A 22,149-nucleotide genomic window follows, 5' to 3' on the forward strand; every position below is an offset into this window, starting at 1 on the left:
GGCTTTTCTCTCTATGTTTTTGAAAGAAATCAAATGGATTTGTTCAGGTTTCACGGGGTTAATTTCCTATTCCCCGGAAATTGTAACAATACAGAAAAAGCATGAGGGATTATTTTAACATTCCACTTTAATCTCGGCACTTTGAATCTATTCGTCGGCGTTCAGATACGACACTGGAACAATTTAAAAGTGAACACAAACCAAAGTATTTTTTCACCTGAGGGTACACAGAGCAAAATCACTTCAAATGGGGGTTTGTGGCTTATTAAAAGTAAAGTCGGGGATCCAGAACATGAAGTAATTTAAAAAAAAAACCCTGATCTAGCTAGTATGGGACTCAGGTGGTAAGTATTTTCCTTAAAAATACTTTAGCTGATATGCTGTACCAACAGATTAGAAAATTGACCGTCTTTTTATGAGATGCCCTCATGAACCACTAATACCACTTTTACCAACCAAGCAGGTTTTACACATTTTTTTTTTTCCCCTCTCTTTTACCCGGGACTACCCACTAAAGAAAAGCGGGTGGCACTGCTTACATTAGCAGAAGCCCTGCACACACATTTTGCGGTGCAGCTATAAATAACGCTGTCACTCACAGTGCCGTGTTTCATCATTTCTTCTTCCCCCCTCAAATCAGGAGAAGCTCTCTCACCTCACTATCTTGCCGGTGCTGCATCTTTCTAGGTAAATACCCCCAAGAATACAGACAGCATCCTTTTGTTGTCTTTGCTTGTCAAGTCATGGGTCTCAAATTAGCGGGTGACCCGTTAACACCTATGCAGATCAGAGCTGATAATTACCCACAACTGTTGCAGGGTTTAAACCACGGGACTAAAATGTTAGGTAAATGCTGGGTATTTAGGTCATGCGGTTCTCCCATCAGCATCATCCTTAAGTTCTTTGTTAACACGCCTGACGCCGTAAAAATCCTATACATCCAAGTATCCTGTCGCGTAAATTGCTGCTAACTGCTTGGTGCAACAAGTGTATTTGCCTTCCCATGGACTGTGGCTTATTGAAGGCACTCAGTCTGCGGCGAACAAGACAATAATTACAGTAACATCCTCCTGCCCAGCAGTCATTCTTGCCTGGGAGATTTTGTGCCACGGCTGATTAAATTTCACCAGAGAAACACAAAACCTGTATGTGTAGCCACGGTGCCTGAACATTCATTCTGGAGTTGTTTCTCCCTACTACTCATACTCTGATAAAGCAGGTGTGCAGTAACTCATGCAATGCCCCAGGCAAAAACAATATGTTTCAGTCCCGGGAAGGGAGAAAATAGTGCACTCCTTACATTTAACATGAGCCACTGAGGAAAAACTATGAAGACATTTTTCATGCGATACACCACCGCGGTGTGAGCAGAACTGTAATTACATATCATAAAAGTTGAACATGAGGGAGTTTCACCAATGAAATGTTGATAAACACAAACTATCTGATAAAAATCTGCTCCACATCTCGGAGTGTTAAAAAAGATGGAATATTTGTTGGTTGAATTTAAAAGGATAAGCTATATCAATCAAAGGAGGTCTGATTAGAATGCAATGTGTGTACTGAATCTAATCACATTTGAGTACTTTGATTTCCTCCATTAGGCTGTCTGTAGAGCATGCAGGGAATGTGAAGTGGTGCTGCTGCACTGCTTGAGTCGAGTTGCTCTCAGTAAGACTACTAGCGGGAACGTCTGCGAGACAGAGCGGCCGAGACACAATGGGAGGGCGGGATAGTGAGAGGGAGGACAACGGAAACAGAAAGAGACAGGAGAGAGAGAGAGAGAGAGGTTGTGGGCAGAGGGAGAGAGAGAGAGAGAGAGAGACATACAGACAAAGTGATGACAGAAAAACTCAGGAGGAATGAGGCTTAGGTGGAGGATGGGAAGACAGCTCCTGTCTTCTGGTGGATCGGAGGGGAGGCAGCCACATCTATTGCTTCCATTGGATAATGGGCCTGTTGGATAGTGCAACCCCCCCTCTTCCCCCACCCCCACCCCCACCCTACCACCACAGGCCCTAGGCGGTGGGGATGTGAGGCTTCAGCACCATGAAGCTGAAGGGAAATCGCCTATGAGGCTGGCTGCTACCTGTGGCGAATTAGGCTCTATTGACCAGAGGAGATGACTTTGTGTGCTCCCTCCTAGTGGGAACTGTCTTGGCTGTAGAGCTACACACACACACAAACACACCCACACACACAAACACACACCCACACCCACACACACACACAAACACACAGGCGGGCGACACGAAGGCGTACACAGCTGACTGGCTGTTTTGACACTGAGCTGAAGGTAGGTTTGGCTGGATGGCTTCACCGCGGAGTCCTCTTCCTGCCCCCAACCCCCCGCCCCTGCCCTTCCTTTCCTACCTGTATCCTTTCGCTCAACACCCTGAAACTCCCCACTGCACGGCCATGCCTGTCACGGTGGTTGAGAGACAACCTGTGCTTAGTGTCCTTTCAGCACCAGCATTTAGCTGGCCGGGACAAATATCTATTCAATGCCAATACCCTAAGACCCTTTCACTGCTACAGCCCTTGTTTTTTCATGACTGCTGATATGAAAAGCCTCATGCAGGTGAGAGCAATAGTCAACACACTACAATAATAATAATAATAATAATAACAAAAGGGAAAAAAAGGCTTTTGGTTTAGAAATTGTTGGTCGGGTTTAAATGCCAGAGCCAGGTGGGGTTTTCTTAGGAAAATGAATGTGTCCACACAAAAGTGTGCAAATTTCTTTTTCTTCTTTTTTTTTGTATATGTGTTTTTGCATCTAGGTCAGGGGTGCTTGGCAACCTTCCAGAAAATTCAGAGGAAATTGTGTGGGCCTTTATAGGTTTCTCATTTCCAAAGTATGAAAGATGATGATGATGAATTCCAGTCGCCATGGGTGGGAAGTTTAGATTCCAGACAGAAATAAAATGAAAATGAATTGCTGTTAGACAGCATGATTTAAGATAAGGGGCTTGCAAGTGCAGCCAATAAATCAAAGAGGCATCTACTGTAATCCAAGCACATTCCTTTCGCATGTTCACTAACAACTGTATCATGTCCACAGCCCTCACTCAAGAGGGCTGTTTGTCATGGCTTGCTGAGATCCTGAGCTCCGTGTTCTAGTTAAAACATGTACGATTACATGTTTGAAGGATTTTTTTTTTTCTTTTTCCTGCTGCTACCTACTATTCTGGCTATCGGTGTTGAAACTGTGCGGGTAATCAAAATAGACTAGGCTAATACCAGACTAGGACAAATGGGTTTGCCTCTCCTGTAGCTTTCCATTAGAGAAGGATCTAGTTTTGCTGAATCCCAGTCGATTTTGTTCCATAGCAAACTGGATGGCTTTTGAGAAAGGGGAGGAGTAACGGGGGGGAGCAAAGAATTGGATTTGCTGAGGCAATGTCTGTGTTGCAGAGGACAACCAAGCAGAGCTGATGTTGCTAATAATACAACATTGTTGCTCTCGATATGCACAGTCATAGAAGACAGCTGTACATTAAAGGGCCTCATTAAAAGCAATAGAATGAAAAAAAAGATATAAGTAGTGGGGATAAAATAATCCTGTTGGGGAGTTTCATTTCATGTTTATGATGAAAACTAATCCGCTTTCCCTTAAGAAAAAGGAGCTAATGCGAGTGTAGGCTGCATGTAAACACTTCCTGGAGAGATTCGTACATAAACAATGCAACCTCTCTGACCACTGCTCTTCATGTGTGCTGCGCGTGTCAGTCCGTAATCCTGCCAGCAACACAATAATCTCATTACCTTCATGCCATAGCCTGGTTTAATTTAATCCAATGAAAGCTGGGAGGAATTAACCCATAGGTATTAAAATGGACGCTCCCGTCAGGCATTCCTCCCTTTGCAGAGATGTCTAAGTGGATAAGATTATTGGTAAACTGCGAGGGGATTGCTATTGATCCCTCGGTTGTGCTGTGGCAGCCCTTTCCATACCTTTTGCCATACAGACACATGTGGGTTGAGTATTTCTGTCCGCTCCCTATTCTGCTAACACATGTGTGATACCACTGAATACCGTCTCTGTGCAATTTTCCTTTTGATTATGACAAGAGAAGCCAATCCCACTTTAGGGCTGTATAGTGAAACCAGGACAGGATCCTTGATTAATATGTCTCTCCAGCGCTCAGCCCAAGGGGAACCTTCAATTAGCTGTCATAGAGTGTGAGTGTGAGTAGAGATATCCTCCAAAGTACCACCAATAGTCGGGACGGACTTATTCATAACCTCTTTGTGTGATTCGACGCCCACACATTTTTCCATTTAAATATATCTCAGTGGCTCCATTATAACCACTGGGGTTATAGGTTTGGGATTCACGATAGACAATGAGACGGGAATCCAGGAGAGGTGGAGAGGAAGAGAGGAGCAAAGAAAAGGTAAGGGGAGGGTGGTGGTGGTGGGGGGGGCGGGATGCCGAGCGTTGTCACTTGTCAGTGCTTTGTGTTCACACACGTAAGCATGCAAGCACTCAGGAACACACATAACACCCACGCTCGCACACACACATAGCCCAGATGAGACTTCACCGGGCCTCGGTAGTCATGCCGCGGTGACAAATGAAAACTGACAGTGTGTGTGTCTTTTATATTATGTTTAATGGCTGCACTTTCAATAGGCACCGCATGGTTGTTCATCAGGGTAATGTTTCATACGCATTATCAGGGGCTGTTTATCTTGCGAAGGAAGAAAAAGTGGGGAGGGAACATGCATCCTGCATTTGTTTCATTTAATTTGCCGAGTGAAAAAGGTGAAAGAATTATTCGATCTCATCCATCCCTTCCTCTATCCCCTGCTCTGCCGTGGAATAATCTCATGATGACGCGAAGCTAGGCTGCTGAGGAGATTTACCACTTTCTTCACATCTCGTAGGGGACTTACTTCCCGCTAAAAAAAAAAAAAAAAAAAAAAAAGAATCCTGGCTTTTATACACAGTGAAATATGGCTCCTGGGTGGTAATCACCTTCTAATGGAAGAGCAATAACAAAGTTAACCAGTCAATGGAACCTCAAACAATTAAAAGTCTGTTTCTGCCATTAGAAAGCAGCCAAACCTAGCCTTTTGTAAAGAGACCAAGAAAAGCAAGTGGAGGGAAAATAAAGGGAAAAGCCATCTGCTTTCATAAGTCATTCAGAAGAGAGTGTAGCTTTAATTGAAATAAGGTGTTGAGCTGCGAAAAAATAAAGTGCAAATTATTTCTTCTGCTAATGCCACTAAAACATCTTTGTTGCTATTGCCGGTGCAGCCTTCTTCCAAAGTTCGGATGGAAATGGAACTGTACTTTAATATGAAATAGGCTAATGATGTTTAATACATTGACAATAAATTTTGATATCGAGGAATAATAACAATAATGTACGAGGGAAATTGGAGTACATGACTTTGGCTCTGCTGTGCATGTGTAGCTGCAGAATGAAACATATGTGATTGCTTGGGTATCAGCAGTAAATATGAAGAAAGCCGTGTGAAAATTCATATAATTTCCCATGAGTCATGTCCTTGTGGATGTGTGTACAGTATGTGTCCATGTCTGAGTGAACAAAACCTAATAGCTGCTGTTGTTATTTATTTGTTATTTAGAGCTGTCTCCAATGTTTCTCTCCCTTTCTGTTCTACAATACATATGGACTGACAGAGGCAGGCAGAGTGCACGCACACACGCGCACACAAACACATACATAAGCATGGAAACACTTAAAAACACATGCACACATTCACACACACCCACGTACACAAAATGACACCAAAGTATAGAGAACAGACATAGCAGCTGCCAGACTACAGCCTGCTTTTTTTCCCTCTCTGGCAGCTTTCTCTGTACTGTACGTGCCTCAAATTTCAAGCATTAACCCTAAGTGCGCCGAGCGGAGTGATATCTGATGCCGCGCTCGCGAGGGGGGTGTCTTTTTCAGAGGGATTCACGCACACCAACACACACGTGCACGCGCGCACACACACATACATCCCAATTTGTTTTTTTTTGCAACATAAACAAGCACGTATTCATCCATAAACACAGGCACCCATGACACAAAAGGCACACACGCTCGTGCACACAAATAAAGACACACTATACACTATACACACTATAATCAGGCCTGTGTGAAATAAATCTCCTCAAAGGCGTGTGTCAGGGGCTGTTGGGGGACCATTGTGATGTCTGAGTAATAATTCTTTTAATACGCCTTGTTTCACAGTCAGACTGTAATCAAACAAGAGACTGTGGATCCCCTCGGCTACACGGCTCAGCCTAACTATAATCACACCCCAACAACCCCCCTCGCCTCGCTCTTATGTAAAACAACTCTCTGTGACATTCTGAAACATAACCCCGGGTTCGGTATTGCCCACATACTTGTATTCTGTCAGGAGAGATCACTTGGCCGCGCCGCGCATGGTAGCTCAGCATCAACGGTAAGAGATTCCTCGTGGAGTGGCAACTAGCGGCTTGGGAAATATAAGAAAAAAGATCGTCCTGAGATTTTTTTTTTTTTTTTTTTTTTGGGTTGGATGTTGGGTGAAACGGTCTTCCTTGTCTGACAATAATTGGCCCTCGTGTCTTTATGATGTACAGCGCTGGATGAGCTACAGAGAACGTGATCAGATTTCACAGGAAACAGGTGACCCTCTGACCTCATGTGCTGAATACCCTTTATTACCACCACAGAGAGGACTTGGTGGTAGGTATCACTCCACAACATAATATCAGAAGCATTGTATGAATCTTCAACCTGGGATTTTCCACCTTTTTATTGCCCCAGTTAAATTCTCCGCCATATCATAACCAAGAATAAGACCAGTGGGTTATGATATCGCCTGACTAACACGACGCTGTGTCATAAACACACTGAGATAAAAAAAAAAAAAAAAAAAAAAATAGCGACGCGGGAGGAATAAAGAGTGGATACCAGTGTAGTGAGATACTGAGAAAGAATGCTTTCATGCCTGGAGAAGAAAATCCATCACTGGGTCCATCAGTAAGCATGTCCTTCCTATCATCAGCACAGACTGGTGAGTAATTAATTCCTTTAGTGCTGATGCAGGGGAGAGATGAGACTGAAAAAACAAGGGGGACTGCAGTGCAAGAGGTGATCTATGATGCGGGGGTGGGGGTGCTCACAAAACTCATGCCTCCAGAAACGGATGGGGCCAACGGATGTTTAAAGCTAGGTCACACTTGATGATTTTCACGCCCGTCCTAAACCTCAGCTGCTCTGCCCCAGCGGTCCTGTGAATGGATTCAAGACCGGAAACCCCGGCTCGTTGGGAGCTGGAGCCCGTCAGAGCCCAACATGACTTTTTCCAACAAAGATTTGATTTGGTCAGGTCCGGGCTGGCCGGGGCTCGTGTTGTGTGAAATGGTTCAGCACTCACCAAGGCTGAAATCTGAGAGTGACCCTGGCAGCGTCCAGTCAGAGTTATGCTCAAGGGGGAAGAAAAAGAGAATGAACCGGAAGAGAGGTCACTTTCAGCAACAGCTCCGCTCAAGTAGACTGTTTACATCTGTGGAGATTCCAAAATTGTTACACAGTTTTATTTGGAGGACCACATCTTCACCCAAATTGGCATGAAACGGCACTACGCCTGGATCAATCCACATGAACTGAAAGATGTCTCACACAAAATTGTTCATCTGTGAAATAATATTGATATATTTGCAACGCAGATGTAGAATGTAGCTTCTGCACCACGAGCAAGAAACAATAGGAACACCTGTTTTGTAACTGTATTTACAATGAATTATTTTAGATGAATGGAAAGATGTGCAGCTTCCCAAAGGCGTGGCGAGGATTTACTTAAAACCAGACATTAGTCTGAACTGCCCTTTCTGGGAAAGATTTGAACAGACTTGTTGTCTGACCCAGGTTTTAGCCTGTCTTCAGGAGGCAAGCCAGACAAACACACAAACTGACAAACTCACATACGTGCACACGCACCAGTACACACACACACACACACACCAACACATTTATCTCAGCCAGATGGATGGCATAGCTCACGAAGAAACGTCTAGGATGAAAACTAAGGCGAACAATAGGGGACAGGCTACAGATAGGACAGAGAAACAGAGGGAAAAAGGCAAACAGAGAGAGAGAGAGACTAAAATGAGACAGCATGACAGAAAGCAAAAGAGAGACAATGAAAAAGAGAGAGAAAGAGAGAGAGCAAGACAATAAGATGGGACCAGACAGGGAAAGAGACAAAGAGAAGGAGAATATGACAGGACAGAAAAACAAAAACAAAAAGGGTGATTTTCCACATCAATACCCCCTCCTTTCACAATGGCGTGTCCACTTCGGTTGGCCGACAGGAGGGTGGGCTGTGTGTGTGGGGGTGCTGGTGTTGTCAAGGCAAACAAACAAATTGGCTGTTTTTAACACATCCTGATCTCTGCTCCTGTACCACCGTTGAGCTTGCAGGAGAGAGGTGCCTCTGCCATTTTACGAGCCTGAGCACCTCAGATGGCTGTGAGGGCTTGGTGTTGATGTTCAAATCATCTGTCTATCTCTCTCTCTCTCTCTCTCTCTCTCTCTTTCTTTATGGCTTTCTCTCTAATTGTTGCCATGCACAAGCCATCTCTATGCAAACACTGCAAAAGAAAGGAATGAATAATAGTGGTGCTTATTACAGAGCCGTATATTCATCCGACTATAAGAGGTGAGCTCTCTGGGGTGACTACTAATGCATATAACTCACAAGAATCTTTCACGGCTGAGCATTTTTGCATTGTGAGGCACTTTTGCAACACACAAACTACGGGGCATTGTTTTGGCCACATGCAGAGACTTGTGAGCTAATTGGCAAGTGGCATCAGCGCGCTGTACCTTATAATTTCAAACAAATTGGGTCATTCTCTTCCTCACAATCCCCACTTGCAGATGTATAATTTAGGGGGGCGGCAAAGATTGGAACTGTATGCAAATGTATTGACATTTGAACAATTAAAGAGGTGGTCTTGATTTGTGTGAGCGTTAACTGCAGCGCCGGGGGCTTTTAGATGGAAGTGATTCAGAATCTAATTTTGCGACAAGGGATAAATTAAAGGTTTCCCAAGCTCACCTGTGTACCATTGAGGTGGTGGATGGGTTCTGTTTGTGCATCCTTCTGTTGGGGGGAAAAAAACCTTTTTAAATGCTTACTCGGGGGTTTCAGGCCACAAATCAGAGCTTGGCATGAATAAATGACCCACAGAAATGGGCGCATAATGAGTTTTCAAGGGGAATATCTCATTTAAATCAATTTAATCATCTCACATACAATATGCGGCAAAGGAATATGTCTTTTTATGAGTTCCTATATGCAAGAAAGAAAACAGGCAGGAAGCCATGTTTAGATGGGTGGATTATGGCTTTTTGTGAGAGAAAGACGGTCTTATTGGTCAAAGCCAAAGAGGGACTTACTGACCCATTTAACGTCCACTTTCAGGGGAGCAGCTTGTTGGATGTGACCCTATCCACTCCCCCGTAATCCTACAGAAGCTGATCTTGCCTCGACATGAGCAATGTTATTGGACTTGACAAGAACCCAACAGTCTGCCACGCAGGGTCTCAACATCACTTTGATGTGATTGCGTTCCATGGCGGTGCAAATCATGTGACAGAGTGGTTTGAGTACTTAAGAGATGTGTGGAAATAACACAAAAAAACACTACTGACGGAAACGGTGCCATGTGGGGTATGCAAGTGTCTCACTTGACTGTCACTTTATCTCACTTTTAACGTTTCACTGCCCGTGTTAATGTCGTAGTTTACATATGTGGACAGTTTCTGTGGATGCCTGGTTATAACATACACTCCACAGAACAAACAAGAACCTATGCTCTACATGTTGGGGCTCCATCATATAGAGAAATATTGATACTGTAGATACTGTAACATGAGACTGGATATCATCTGCAATCTATATCATGATATGGCAGATGTGTTGTCTTTTCCTCGTTTAATAGGCTGCATTTCAGTAAAGGAATACACTTTTCTGAAATGTATTAAATTGTTGTGGCTTATCTATTATTTATTTTGACATGCTTGGTCATCATATTCACATTACAAATGATTGTTTATCAAAAATCTCTTGTGTGTAAATATCTTATGAAAGTTATCCATGCAATAGTGCATATGATACTGTTACAATATTCATATCAAGGTATTTGGTGAAATATATTGTGACATTTGACTTTGTCCATAGTGCCCAGCCATATTATTTGTGGACTTCTCTATCAAACAAATCTCTATCAATTTAGGGCACATTGGCTTGAACCCTTGCTCTCCTTAATATTGTAACGCTGGTGATGTAGAAATGTAATCTTTACTCTATTGTTGGAATTTTAGAAATTGTTGTGGATAAGAGCATCAGCAAATGACTAAAACATAAAAGGAAAAATTTCTGTGTTTTCAATGTTCTATAGAAAGCAGGGAATCTATAGGCTCTGATCCTCAACAAAGACTAGACCAGGTGATTCCACTGATTAACACACCTTCAACCACAGAGGAGCAACTAATCAGTGAAATTTGCTGGTGCAATCTGTGGTTGGAATGAAAATTGCAGACTCTTGGCCCTTCATGGAACATGGTTACTCATATCTATGATGCTACAGGCCTACAACTAACATAACTCTATCCAGTGCAAAAACTAGCCATGATCTTTTGTACAGACAATGCTTTTTGTATTATTTAACGTCACTCATAACATGTTAAATAAAAGTGTGTGTGGTGAAGTAAACTAAAATTGTGCATCTGTTATGGTTTGATCCTATTTGCATTTCCTTTTTTTAGACAGGTACTACACAAAACAGATATTATACCTGAAACTTTAACGGCGCAAAAAAAAACAAAAAACAAAACAAAAACCCTCTGATAGCTTATTTCATTGCCTAGTGAAGCAAGCGTTTGCCATTCTGCAATGAGCATCAAGATATCTCAGGGAGGACGTCCAGTGACAGCCAGAAAAAAGTGCCATCATTTATGTGTCAACATCAGCCATGTGGGAGGACAAGTTTATTGACATCTTGATGATCATCCTGGACCATTCTCCCTTGCACTCATCGACTGCAACTCAACACACATTAGTCAGTAACAGGGCCGGGCCCATGTCTCATTTGTCAAGAAGAGAGACCTGCATCCTGCTTGACGCTGTTATAAAGATGCCTGAATATGGCAGCCCTGAGGTGCAAAAATATGTCATATAGTCTATGTTCAGACAAACATCGATATTTCCAATACTGAGCTATGCCTTTGGAGGAAAGATTTGACAAATATGTGTCTCTCTCACATACAGCTAATTGGAAGATCATTTTATTTCAGGGAACATCTGTTGTAAAGCCTCTCATTTCTCTATTGACGGTTGGTGTCCATTCAGCAAATGAATAAATCAATTGAGTGTGCAGAACATATTGCAGAACATATTGAAAGAGTCCATAACAGCTAGGCTGAAACCAGAGGAAATGTCTAGGTATGTTTAACTGCTTTATAAGCAGTTTACTGTATATGGTCCCTTAACAGTATATAAAAACATGTTTTGAAACGGCTCGGATTTGATAAGGAGAGAGCTCTTTTACCGCAGCTGCCTGTAATCATGCAACTGGTAAAGACAATGTAAGACACAACTCAAACTGAGCTAATTATGAGCTCTTTGTGTCTGAGTATGGAATAGTAAAATCGCTATTTTGAAATGAGGACAATAGGAAAACCGATTTTCAATTTGGCATCTCCCACTTACGCGTGGAATATAAATATTTCATAAAAAACAAAACAAAACCAAACAAACAAACATCTTATTGGGAGTGAATAAACTTCAAATATGTTGCTTGTGGTCAGGAAAAAAAGAGGAAAGCATGACATTTTTTTGTATCTTGTTCCCCTTGATTGCTGCAGTTCTGCTCAGTGCATCCTCTGCATGTTAATTCCCAGAAGAGGTCTGCTTTCAAAGTTAGACTGCGTTCCAGTTACAGTAAAAGCTTGCCGCCTTGGTTTGGCTAGAATGATGCTGTTCCAAAGGCTGAACCCAATTTAGCCACCGCAAGTCCTATCAATACAAAAGTGGACGAGCAAATACATTAATAAACATTGAGCTCTCGGATAATCTGTGGAAAAGTTACTTGACCTCCGTAGCTCATCACTGACTGCGTCGGGCATTACGTGGACTTAGGACTCTGGGTGTGGAGGGGATTAGTATAATTACAGTTATTATATTCTCAATGTAAAGTCTATCGCAGGCCTAGGCTAGCCTCGTCTCAGCTCTTGACAGCTAAATTAAAAACATGCTCGGCTGACGTGACCCCGGATGATTGATCCTTCTCCCTTGTGTCTACCCGCTCTTCTTCACATAGGCAGGGTTTCGACTCTTTACGTTCTGCCTACAGAGTATTAAGTATTTTTCTAACAGCCGATGGAGATTTGGAGATTCAGCATCACTTGGGAATGATGTATCCTTGCTCCAGGCCAGACTTTGTACCTGTCTGGGCATGTATGGTTCCAGAGGTGAGACTATGTATCTCTTGCTCGCCTCTCCCTGTCTTGCTCTTTCTGAAATGGGGATATGCTGGCAGGGCTCCCTTGGGCCTTAGCACTGGAGACTCAGGCAACGCCCGGATGGTAAACTTCCCCAAATCCCCCAGATACTGATCCCTTGTGATATGGTAACTGGCTTCAAGGTGTTGTTTACCGCTGAGCTCCACTCACCTCACCCCCCAAGATGCTTTCCTACACTCCAAAGCTTCCGTAACATATCTAGCACGTATTAGATTCTAAATTAAAAATCAGTCAGCTGTGACACTTGACACACAGATGGGGGAATATCAAAGGAATAGTGAGGCGCACTTAACAGCGACTAAAATCACGATTTCAAAAATGCAATTTGACACTATTGTGTGCAGGAACGCTGAGTGGGGGTTGGATTCTTACCATGAGACGGATCGGGCGGGCCAAACTCCAGATTGTATCGCAGGATGTAAAAATTATTCCATACATAGAGCTGGTTATCTCGCGGATTGTAATCCACAGCTGCAATGTACTGGTACTGGTTGGGAAAGTGGATATCCACAAATTCCCCACGGTGCTGTTTGGTATTGTAAATGTAATCAATCAGGCTCTTGCTGACCTCGCTCTCGTTGTCTTCATAGGTGGAGCGGACAACGTAGAGTACTCCACAAACCATGAAGGCATTGGAGGCTGAGCGCTTGTCGTAGGCCGTCTCCCAGGTGGCCTCAAAGCGCAGCGTGTAAGGGTTCAACTGGCTGATGACCATCATGCCATTGTTCTGCTCTGTGGCGTAGATCACCCACAGTCCGTTCTCATCCACCGCCAGGTCAATGTCAGTTTTGCCGCCCCACTTGTAGGGTGATGTGTCGTGGTAGTTGGCATTGTTGATGATGGCCTCGCCGCTTTTGATTCGAGTCCGGAGGTCAAACTTCACGATATTGCGCGTACGCTCCTTGTTGAAAAACACCGCCCCGTCGTAGACCACAAATCCAGTCCCGTCCACCCGGTGGGGCAGCTTGTACGTGATGGTCTGCCGGGCGTTCTGGAAGTCATCCAGGGAAGAATATTCAATGAGAGTGTCTGTCCTGTAAGGAGTCCAGGGCATGAAGTAGATTTTGTCACCAGCTTGCAGCGGGTCTTTGCACCAGGCACCAGCTTGTTGCTCCGCTTCAAAGAGAAAGGAAGGATCTCCGACAGCTTTCAGAGTCCCAGGACAAACAAAAACTAGTGATGGGGGAAGAGTAGAATAAGAAACAGACAGAGGTTAACATGTTAAAAAATACAACAAAGCTAGAGAAAACACTTAATTTCAATATAATCTCTAGTGTCTTCGTTTTGTTTTACGGGATGTCCAGGAAGAGTGGGGACAGACACACATTAAAGAGTGGCCAAAAGACAACTAACAGCTATAGCCAATGCTCACAAGCAGAATAGGGATTTTGGTTTTGTGCATAGAAAGAAAAAAAGGAATAGGAAAGTTGTTAAGCATAATGTTTAAATATATAAGATAGTCTGAAACAAAAAGAAGCTTTGCCTCATAGACATTTACTGTTGGGAATAGACCACAAATGAGGGGAAAATAGAACAGAAACAAAACTTAAAGAAACAATTGGTCCTGTAAACAAAAAAAAGCAGCCAACTAAAGTCACTTGGCAACAGACGGGAGAGGTTATGAGAGAGCAGGAGTCAGCAGAGTCTGCAAAATGTTGGTGTGTACTTAGATGTGTCTCTGTTACACCACCTTTTCTACAGTATAAACCTGAGAGGCTTGTCATTACGAAGTGGTGCAAATGTCACGACCGTTAAAATTTAAACATACTTTCAGTAAGGGTCTCTTGAGGTGTTTTGGTTGTTGCTCTGAGGCATAGGAGGCATAAGAGTCAACAGAGAAAAGAGCAGCAAGTGGTCAGGTGAGAATAATGGGGAGGAGAAGAGGGAGAAGGACGGGGTGGGGGCATGGGCTCGGAGAGAAAAGGGACAGTAGAAAGCAATAGTTTGAAAAAGGGCCCAGAAACACTGTTACCATGGCATGCTATGGAGAAGGGTTTGGAAGCCAGGCAATATGAGATTCTGCTGAGTAACAAAAGCACCCAGGGAGTATGAGGAGAGAAAGCCCCTATGGACTGCAGCCACTGTGCCCCCATTTACATCTTTTGGCTGCTTGTGTGCTATCATTTTTTTTTTACGACCAGTCTCACTCCCCTTGTTGTACTATACTGACCATTAACATTACAGCTGGGGGGATCTGAAGGTAATGCCTGCTATGGGTTTGTAGGGGCCACCGTGGGAAGATAGGTAAACTTTACAACCAGATGCCACAAAACAAGGAGCTAGGGTTTGCATCATGTCTGTTATTTACCTTTTTGCTCCACTTCTATTTTAAGCGTTGGAAGAGAGAATGAAAGGGGTGCAAGGGGAAAAAAAGAGATTAATATGAATTAACTGTCAACGCTACGATTACATATGCAGAAACATGTTATGAGACACGGACAAAGACGGGTAGACCTATTCAGAAAAAATGGAGAGTTGAGAGAAAGATGACACACAGCCGTCAAGCTCCTGTTTTAGAAAAAGGGGCTGGGTTAGAGCACCAAGAATAGTGTGATTGATCATGCTTGGGATCATGACCCATTGTCATGCTTGGTTTATAGCAAGGTGGTTATTTTTTTTTTTTCCTTTGGCACCACTTGACAGGCTGCCAACTGTCTGAGCATGTAATATCACTGATGGCAAAACATCAATCAGGTGCAGTTTTTGTCATTCACAGACAAAGAGTAAAATCTTTGATTTTAGTTTGTTACATAGACAAGTAATACTGGGATTGACAGATTGACTGTGACAGTCAGGTCAGGAGTGTGGTCTATGATATTAACTGAACATTTTGGCGAACATCTTGGAAAAATGACTCATACTTAATAAATACACTTTCAGAGACTAAAAGCCATTGTGGGCCCACCCCGTAGTTAATACAGCAGTATAGTGCCCACATTTGAACCTCCACATGTATGTTAATCACAATTTCACTTCACATCATTTTGGTTTCGCTGGAAAGCAGAAACACATGACGTTCAGGCTGCGATCTCTGCTTGTCCACCCACCACCATAAACCAAGCCTAACTTCAGGGTAAAGACAGGTTCCATTTTCATTTTTTTGATGATAGCTAAATATATCTGGAGATACTCTTTTGCCTTATCTTCAAACAGGATCTTAATCCAATAAAGAAACCATTTTAAAATTCTGGGCATGGTTTCCAAAAAAAAGTATCTGGGCATTGTATTACAATGCAGAAAATCTGTTGTTAGATCCAAGAGACTTCAGGGAAACTGGAACCTGGTCACTGGGGTATACATTATAAATACACAGATCCTGCTTTGAGTCACACTGATAATGAATATGACAACTCATAAAATATCACTCGTGAATTAATCATTAATATAAAATTTGCTTGCTAACCAATAGGCTGGTAACTACGACAATTCAAAGACACCAAACTTGCTAAAAGTGAGAACATCAGTTGATGACACAGTACAAACCACTAACCCAGTCAGATTATCAAATTTTCCCTCCTAGGTCAGAGCAATCCCTTAGCAATTCCTTCATGGTTGATTGCCTTACCCTCAGTTTATTTACTGTTTGAGAACTCGAAGCCACGTGTGCACAGGGAAGAAGAATCTCTATGTGTTGTGTATTTTCTCTGTGCTCATCAAGGAAACCGATAAACAGTCTAGATCACAGTAGCAAAATGAAATCAAATGGCTTATGCGCACTCACTGCTGAAACATGTTTTCAGTTCCAGGGTAAACACTGCGCTTGATTTGTTGTGAAATTCTGCGGTTTCCAGTGAGAAGTCCTCTATAAATACCACCTTTTTTTCTTAGACTACATGGGCCTGTTTAAGAAAAATCCTCTGAAGGGAAATATGCTAAGAAGTGTGGCCCAGCCCATGAATCTGAGGAGAGTGTCTTAATGACTGATTTACATGACCAGACTTTTTTTCAAAAATAAAACTCCACTGTCTAGACTTGTTACCACTGAACCCGCTTCTTATTTTAATGAGTAGTCAGTAAAATTTGGCATTATCTAATTCGACAGCAAGTCTGAAAGATTCACGGACAACACGTAACAAATGCAATCCAAAGATCAGAACTTTGCAAAGACACAGCACATGCTCAAGAATATACATGCTCCTTAGGTCAATCTGAAGGAGAATGAGAGCAGAGGGAAGTAGAGATTGGGAAGAATCCGCATATGGCTGCACGCCATTCTGCAGGAGAGGTTCAACTGCGCTGTAGCTACCTAAGAGATCAAACACCGAGAAGAAGTAAACAAATTAACAACAGCTGAGTTCTCAGAAGCTGCCTGAGCCAGATAAAAGAGAAGACAAGAGAGAGAAACAGAGGACAGAGGAGAGAGATGGATGGAGAGAGGGAAATCTGGAAGGAAAAAGAGAGCACATGTCAAAAAGCCCGATGAGGTTAGTCGAAAAGTGAAAAGAAATAAGAGCAATCATTGTGATCAGAAACTGTGGATCAGTGGATGAAGAGAATGAGTCAGATAGCCGCGGAGGTTTCCTGCAGATTGCACAGGGGGAAGGGAAGAGAGTCAGTCACTTTTGAAACAGCAGCATTGAAACAAATACGAGACACAACCCACCACCCACACCCACCCGCTCCAACACCCCGACCCCCAACAGAAAACCTTCAACTATTTCCACCAGACATTACAGACATTCAGGGGATTTTGCAGCGGAGGACTTCCTGTTTGGCTCTGAGACTCTTTTTCTCATATGAACTATTAATAATGATATGTTCCATCTTAATCCACTCTGTTCTGTACCTTGACTTTAATAAACAACAAAGCCTTTGCCTCTCAGAGTCTTAGGCTCCTTTGAATTGCATGTAATGTACTTTGGGAGTGACTAGACTGACAAACTGTCTGTATCCCCTTGGCCAAGACGTCTGCTGTCCACTGCAGACTCAATTAGTGGCTCCAGCATTATTTACAGAAATCAAATCAGAATATAAAGCAAACTATAACAAATACAGGAGGGAAAATGATGTGAACTACAAAATATACTACAGGGGATCCCATGCTGTCAGTCCTGAAGTTACATTTGATCATTTCAATAGGACTATATTTTGAACATGTAAATGACATGAGTATAATTCTGGAACCAGAATGAAGCACAAATCTAGCCATCGCTGTCCTATGGAGCTGAGGGCGTAACAGCGATAGCAGGTGATGACAAAAATAGCACTGATGGCTTTGAAGGACTGTTTGTGCCTACTGGCATGCCTCTATATTTTTTTTCAATGTGGCACAACAACGACTAGATGTTGTTTTTTTCTGTTTTCACCATTTCAGTATAGCTTGAAAAGAGCAGTCTTAATGAAGACAACATCTTGGCTTTTATGTTGCCTGTTTCAAGCAATTACGAGAGCCAATTCCGAGGGTGACTCAATGCCAGGTGAAGGCAAAATTCACATCCTTGGCTGGAACACGCAGATCATGTTGCTAATGAGGGCAGTTCTTGACGTGAACCAAATTATGAAACCAAAAAGGATGAAAATGGTGGAAATGGAGGCAGTCTGTTGCAGAGGCTACTTGAACAGAAGTGGCAGATCCAAGATAGCTTGTCTGATTTGAAGGCTTAGACAAACGTAATGAATGAATTACACACCGTGTTACATTCAATCAGTGGTGCGGATAAATACAATTGTCTATTACGCTCTGTTATTGAACTGCCACGAGTATTTTACGGGACAGAGACTGAGGGACGACTGTTACTTTGGTCGAAAATGAGGACACTCTGTCTGCGGTGCAGTCGTTGATCAGCTTAATGGGGATTTAATACGTTGTCTTGAAAAAACAACTTCTCAAGGCTTGTATCCCAGCAAATCCAACGGGTCCTAAGCTTTTGAACCACTGCAATGTTTTTAATCACCAAAATCTAGATATTCTCCATATGATCTTTCACAGCTGAAAACTGTAACAGAATCTTTGCTCTGATGCAAAAGCTGTGTAAAACTTGCCCCATGATGGCAACATTGGTCTGACTCATCTAAGATCCGACTTTAGAAGAAAAATCTTTTTTGACATATTAAAATATATATATGCATATTGTCACTGGGGATATATGGGTGCTATTTTAGGAGAGGAAACAAAGGGCTGGTAAGGGGGAAGAAACAAAACACGGCATTTACCCAAAACTCACAGTATACAACAGACGAGCTGGGCTTGAGTAGGAAAGGCTGGATCACTAATCAGACTGGGGGAACACTAAGCACTTACCAGGGCAGTTGCGATAGGATACATTCTGTGTTCTTGGTCCTATTCTGGGTGGGCATGGACCTTGAGAAGCAAAGAGATGGGGCTACAGACATGCATGTTTCAAACCGCTTAGAGTGTAGTGAGGATCTGGTAGGAGTTTTATATTGGTTAAACACTGCCAGGAGTCCAAGTCCTGGGGCAGCAGGTTCATTTCGACCACATTCGGGTAGTCTTTACTGTTCCCTCGATGCCAGGAGGCAAAAGCCAAACAAAACAGTAGGTGGACACGAGTGCATCTTGAGGCTAATCCCACCATTAAGGTTTGAGGTAACACAGCAAGATGCAGAATCAATAGTTCACTTAACTATGAGGCAAGTTCAGAAAAAACATTACCAGGTGGGCATTCGAGGTAAGAGTGAGTGGATATTTCTACGCTCAGTAAGGCTGACTCAAATACTCATTATCGCTTATTCCATTATTAATTGCAGGTCCTCAAAGCCTGCGAGAGGTTAACCTTTAACTTGTAATGAGGTTCACCACTTAATGATGTTCACTCATGTATTCTGATTCAACACTAAGGAGAACAGCTTGGACGGCTCAGGGTAACATAGGGGTGAATTCTGGCATACAGAAACAACCGTAGGTCGAAGGTGCAGGATTTATATCACATTATTATGTTGAGATTCCTGCCACTTTAAAACTAAAATGCATGTAAAATAATCGCTGTTGCATATACTTATTTGGGTCTGCTGGAGCTGTCATCTCGCATCTTCCCATCACTCCCACTCTAATCATTTCACTTCCACCTGATTAGTGATTCTGGCAATTCATCTAATTCTTGGTCATTAATCAGTTTGTAAAGGTTACATGGGGGGGTTTGCGCTCCACAAATTGCAAATGAACATGGGGGTTTAAAGGACAAAGGGGAATTTTAATGCAAAGGGCAATCTAAAGATTGTTTGGAAGCTGAATGGCAATGAATATTTTAGCATCCAAGGAGCAGACAAAATGTTAACACTATCTCTTTCTATGAAATATTACTTTGTTGGCTTATGAGTGGAGCCATTCTGTGCTGTTACATAATGGAACATCTGTTAACATATTTCAACACCTGTTGTACCGAATGTATATTGAGCCATTAAGATGTGCTGTATTTTCGCCTGATAGAACTCCCCTTACAAGACTTGAGTAATGAAACACTTGTTTGCCCTCATCGGGAGTCAGCGTGACTTCTTCTACCTTCCCTTCTGTTCTGCTACCTCATAACCTGGCTCATCAACGTCTGCTGGAAACACGGTGAGCACATCAATAATAAAGGCAGTACAGAAGAGGACCAATGGGTTTTACAGGTCATATTTCATGAAAAGTTCATGGGGTGGCAAATATGGAAGGAGACAAGAAAGAAGAGTGCTGGAAGGTGGTGCAGACTGAGAGAGAAGACGGTCTGGACAAGGCAGGAGGGGAGTTTTGGTGAGGGATGAAGATAGAGAGGGAGAAAAGAGAGAGAGGTTAGGACAGGTGAACGGAAAAGAGAGGACAGATGGGTGCTAAGGAGAACGGAAAGTTTTCAATTCATGACAGAAGGGTCATACTTACTGTAGGGCACACACTCATACTGGACCTCCAGGTACTTGTAGGTCCCTGGGCAGGGATCGGGGAAGACGTCCGAACCCGTAATCACGATGCACTGGGTCCTATTGTTGCACCTGTGTTCAAAAAAAATAATAAAAAAAAAATGTAGCAACATTAGGTCTTTATGCCAGTCACATACATAAATGCATGTCAGCTCTTTTTACAACTGCATTTTAAAAAACACAAATACTGAAAAAAAAGAATGGTGAATTACATTACTGCATACTGCCTAATATACCACATAATATTATGCCAAAGCTATAGGAGTCTTTCCCTTTCGAGTTTATGGTGTAAAACATTTTTTATACTATCCCATGAGTCAAATGCCGCATAGCACTATGACAGATATAGTAGATAATCACAAAGGAAGTGTAAAGGCCAATGACTCAAATCACCATGGCATTTTCCTCTCGCCATAATGCAACATTGCCCGTTTAACCAACAACAGGCGAATGCTGTAATGTGTATATACTCTATTTTGTCGTGGCCAAAGACTGACCTTTAACTAAGGTCCGAAATCAACACCCACACAGGGCCAAATGCCAGTAAAATTTGTCTTTGGCAAAGAAATCAGTGAGTGACTCCCACCACACTGGCCTGGTTACTTCTGGAGACGATAACATTTGAATGCCTTAGCTAGATGCCATTTTTGTTTTTTGTCCATTTTCAAACTTTGTCCCTGCTGACCACCACATACTCTCTCTGACTATGAGCAAGTCAAACAGTAATTACCCTGTGTCAAACAGGAGGCTGAATTGTTCCTGTGTGTGTGTGTGTGTGTGTGTGTGTGTGTGTGTGTGTGTGTGTGTCTGGAATGGACAGCAGGATACACATTTTAGCCAAATCGTTTTTTTTTTTTTTTTTCTTCAATGTGTAAGAGCTAAATTCTTACAGGGATTCTACATTTACTTGCCAATTAAATTCTAAAACTCCTCCGTACCAAAGTTGCAGGACTATATTTCTGTGGAGCAATGACTAAAGCAACATTTACAAACGGGGTGGAATCTCAAGACAAATAAAACACGTCTCATAGCAACCGCTACATCTCTTAACTCTGACCAGCCGGAACGATACAAGAGCTGATCAAGGACATAAAAACATCTCCGTTGTTCTCCCTTCTCAGGTTGTAGCTCGACTCGTCAAGATGAGGATCATTATTTAAAACATATCCATCATTTTTTCCAAAACGGTAGTGATACTTCACGTTTTCCAAGACATTTCCAAGGATTTTCATAACTGTAGAAACCCTGTTCTTGGAATTTGTGAGGTGAAAAGAAAGCAGTCATTACTGTTATAGAAAAAAAAAATGTTGTTGGCTCGCTTGATTATTTATTAATTGCAGCAGCCCTTGGTTGGATGATGGATTTCTATGAAAACTCTACACAGTGCATGAGCTATTCTGGCTGGGAAAAAAAAAGAAAAAAAGAAAAAAAAAAAAAAACATTCTTGGCAGGTGGTATTTTTAGTTGGCAAGTTAATTTTGGACACTGGCATTAATATATGCAGCACAGACATTGTAATTGTAATTGAAGCAGTAGTATGCTCATTTGCCCAGGGAATAGCAGGTGACCACCCCTTTGCTCCACTGAAATCATGATAATGACATCAATACCCCGAGCAAGCCATTTTCAGGACCGAGGAGACTTAGAATTCTATCGGCGGTGTGAGGAGCCCGATCAATAACTCTGTTCTGCTGATTTAGCAGCGACCAGAGATAACATTTGTTTCTTCTTATCACAGACCAGTGCA

General features: G+C 42.6%; 1 protein-coding gene across 3 annotated transcripts in view; it reads right to left on the reverse strand.

Annotated features, from left to right (window-relative positions):
* adgrl2a (adhesion G protein-coupled receptor L2a) overlaps positions 1-22,149 on the reverse strand; it is a 100,679-nt gene that overhangs the window by 26,413 nt on the left and 52,117 nt on the right. For 2 of the 3 annotated variants that reach the window (XM_030049417.1, XM_030049416.1), the window contains exons 4-5: positions 20,365-20,474; positions 12,921-13,721 (exon numbers count right to left, since the gene is read on the reverse strand). In XM_030049417.1, the coding sequence (XP_029905277.1) occupies positions 12,921-13,721; positions 20,365-20,474 (911 nt within the window). Of the gene's footprint in view, positions 1-12,920; positions 13,722-14,856; positions 14,872-18,789; positions 18,850-20,364; positions 20,475-22,149 lie in introns of all 3 variants that reach the window. The other variant, XM_030049418.1, reaches the window with a different exon arrangement.

The sequence above is a fragment of the Myripristis murdjan genome, chromosome 4 (genome assembly GCF_902150065.1).
Source record: "Myripristis murdjan chromosome 4, fMyrMur1.1, whole genome shotgun sequence".
In the NCBI taxonomy this organism is placed as follows: Eukaryota; Metazoa; Chordata; class Actinopteri; order Holocentriformes; family Holocentridae; genus Myripristis; species Myripristis murdjan.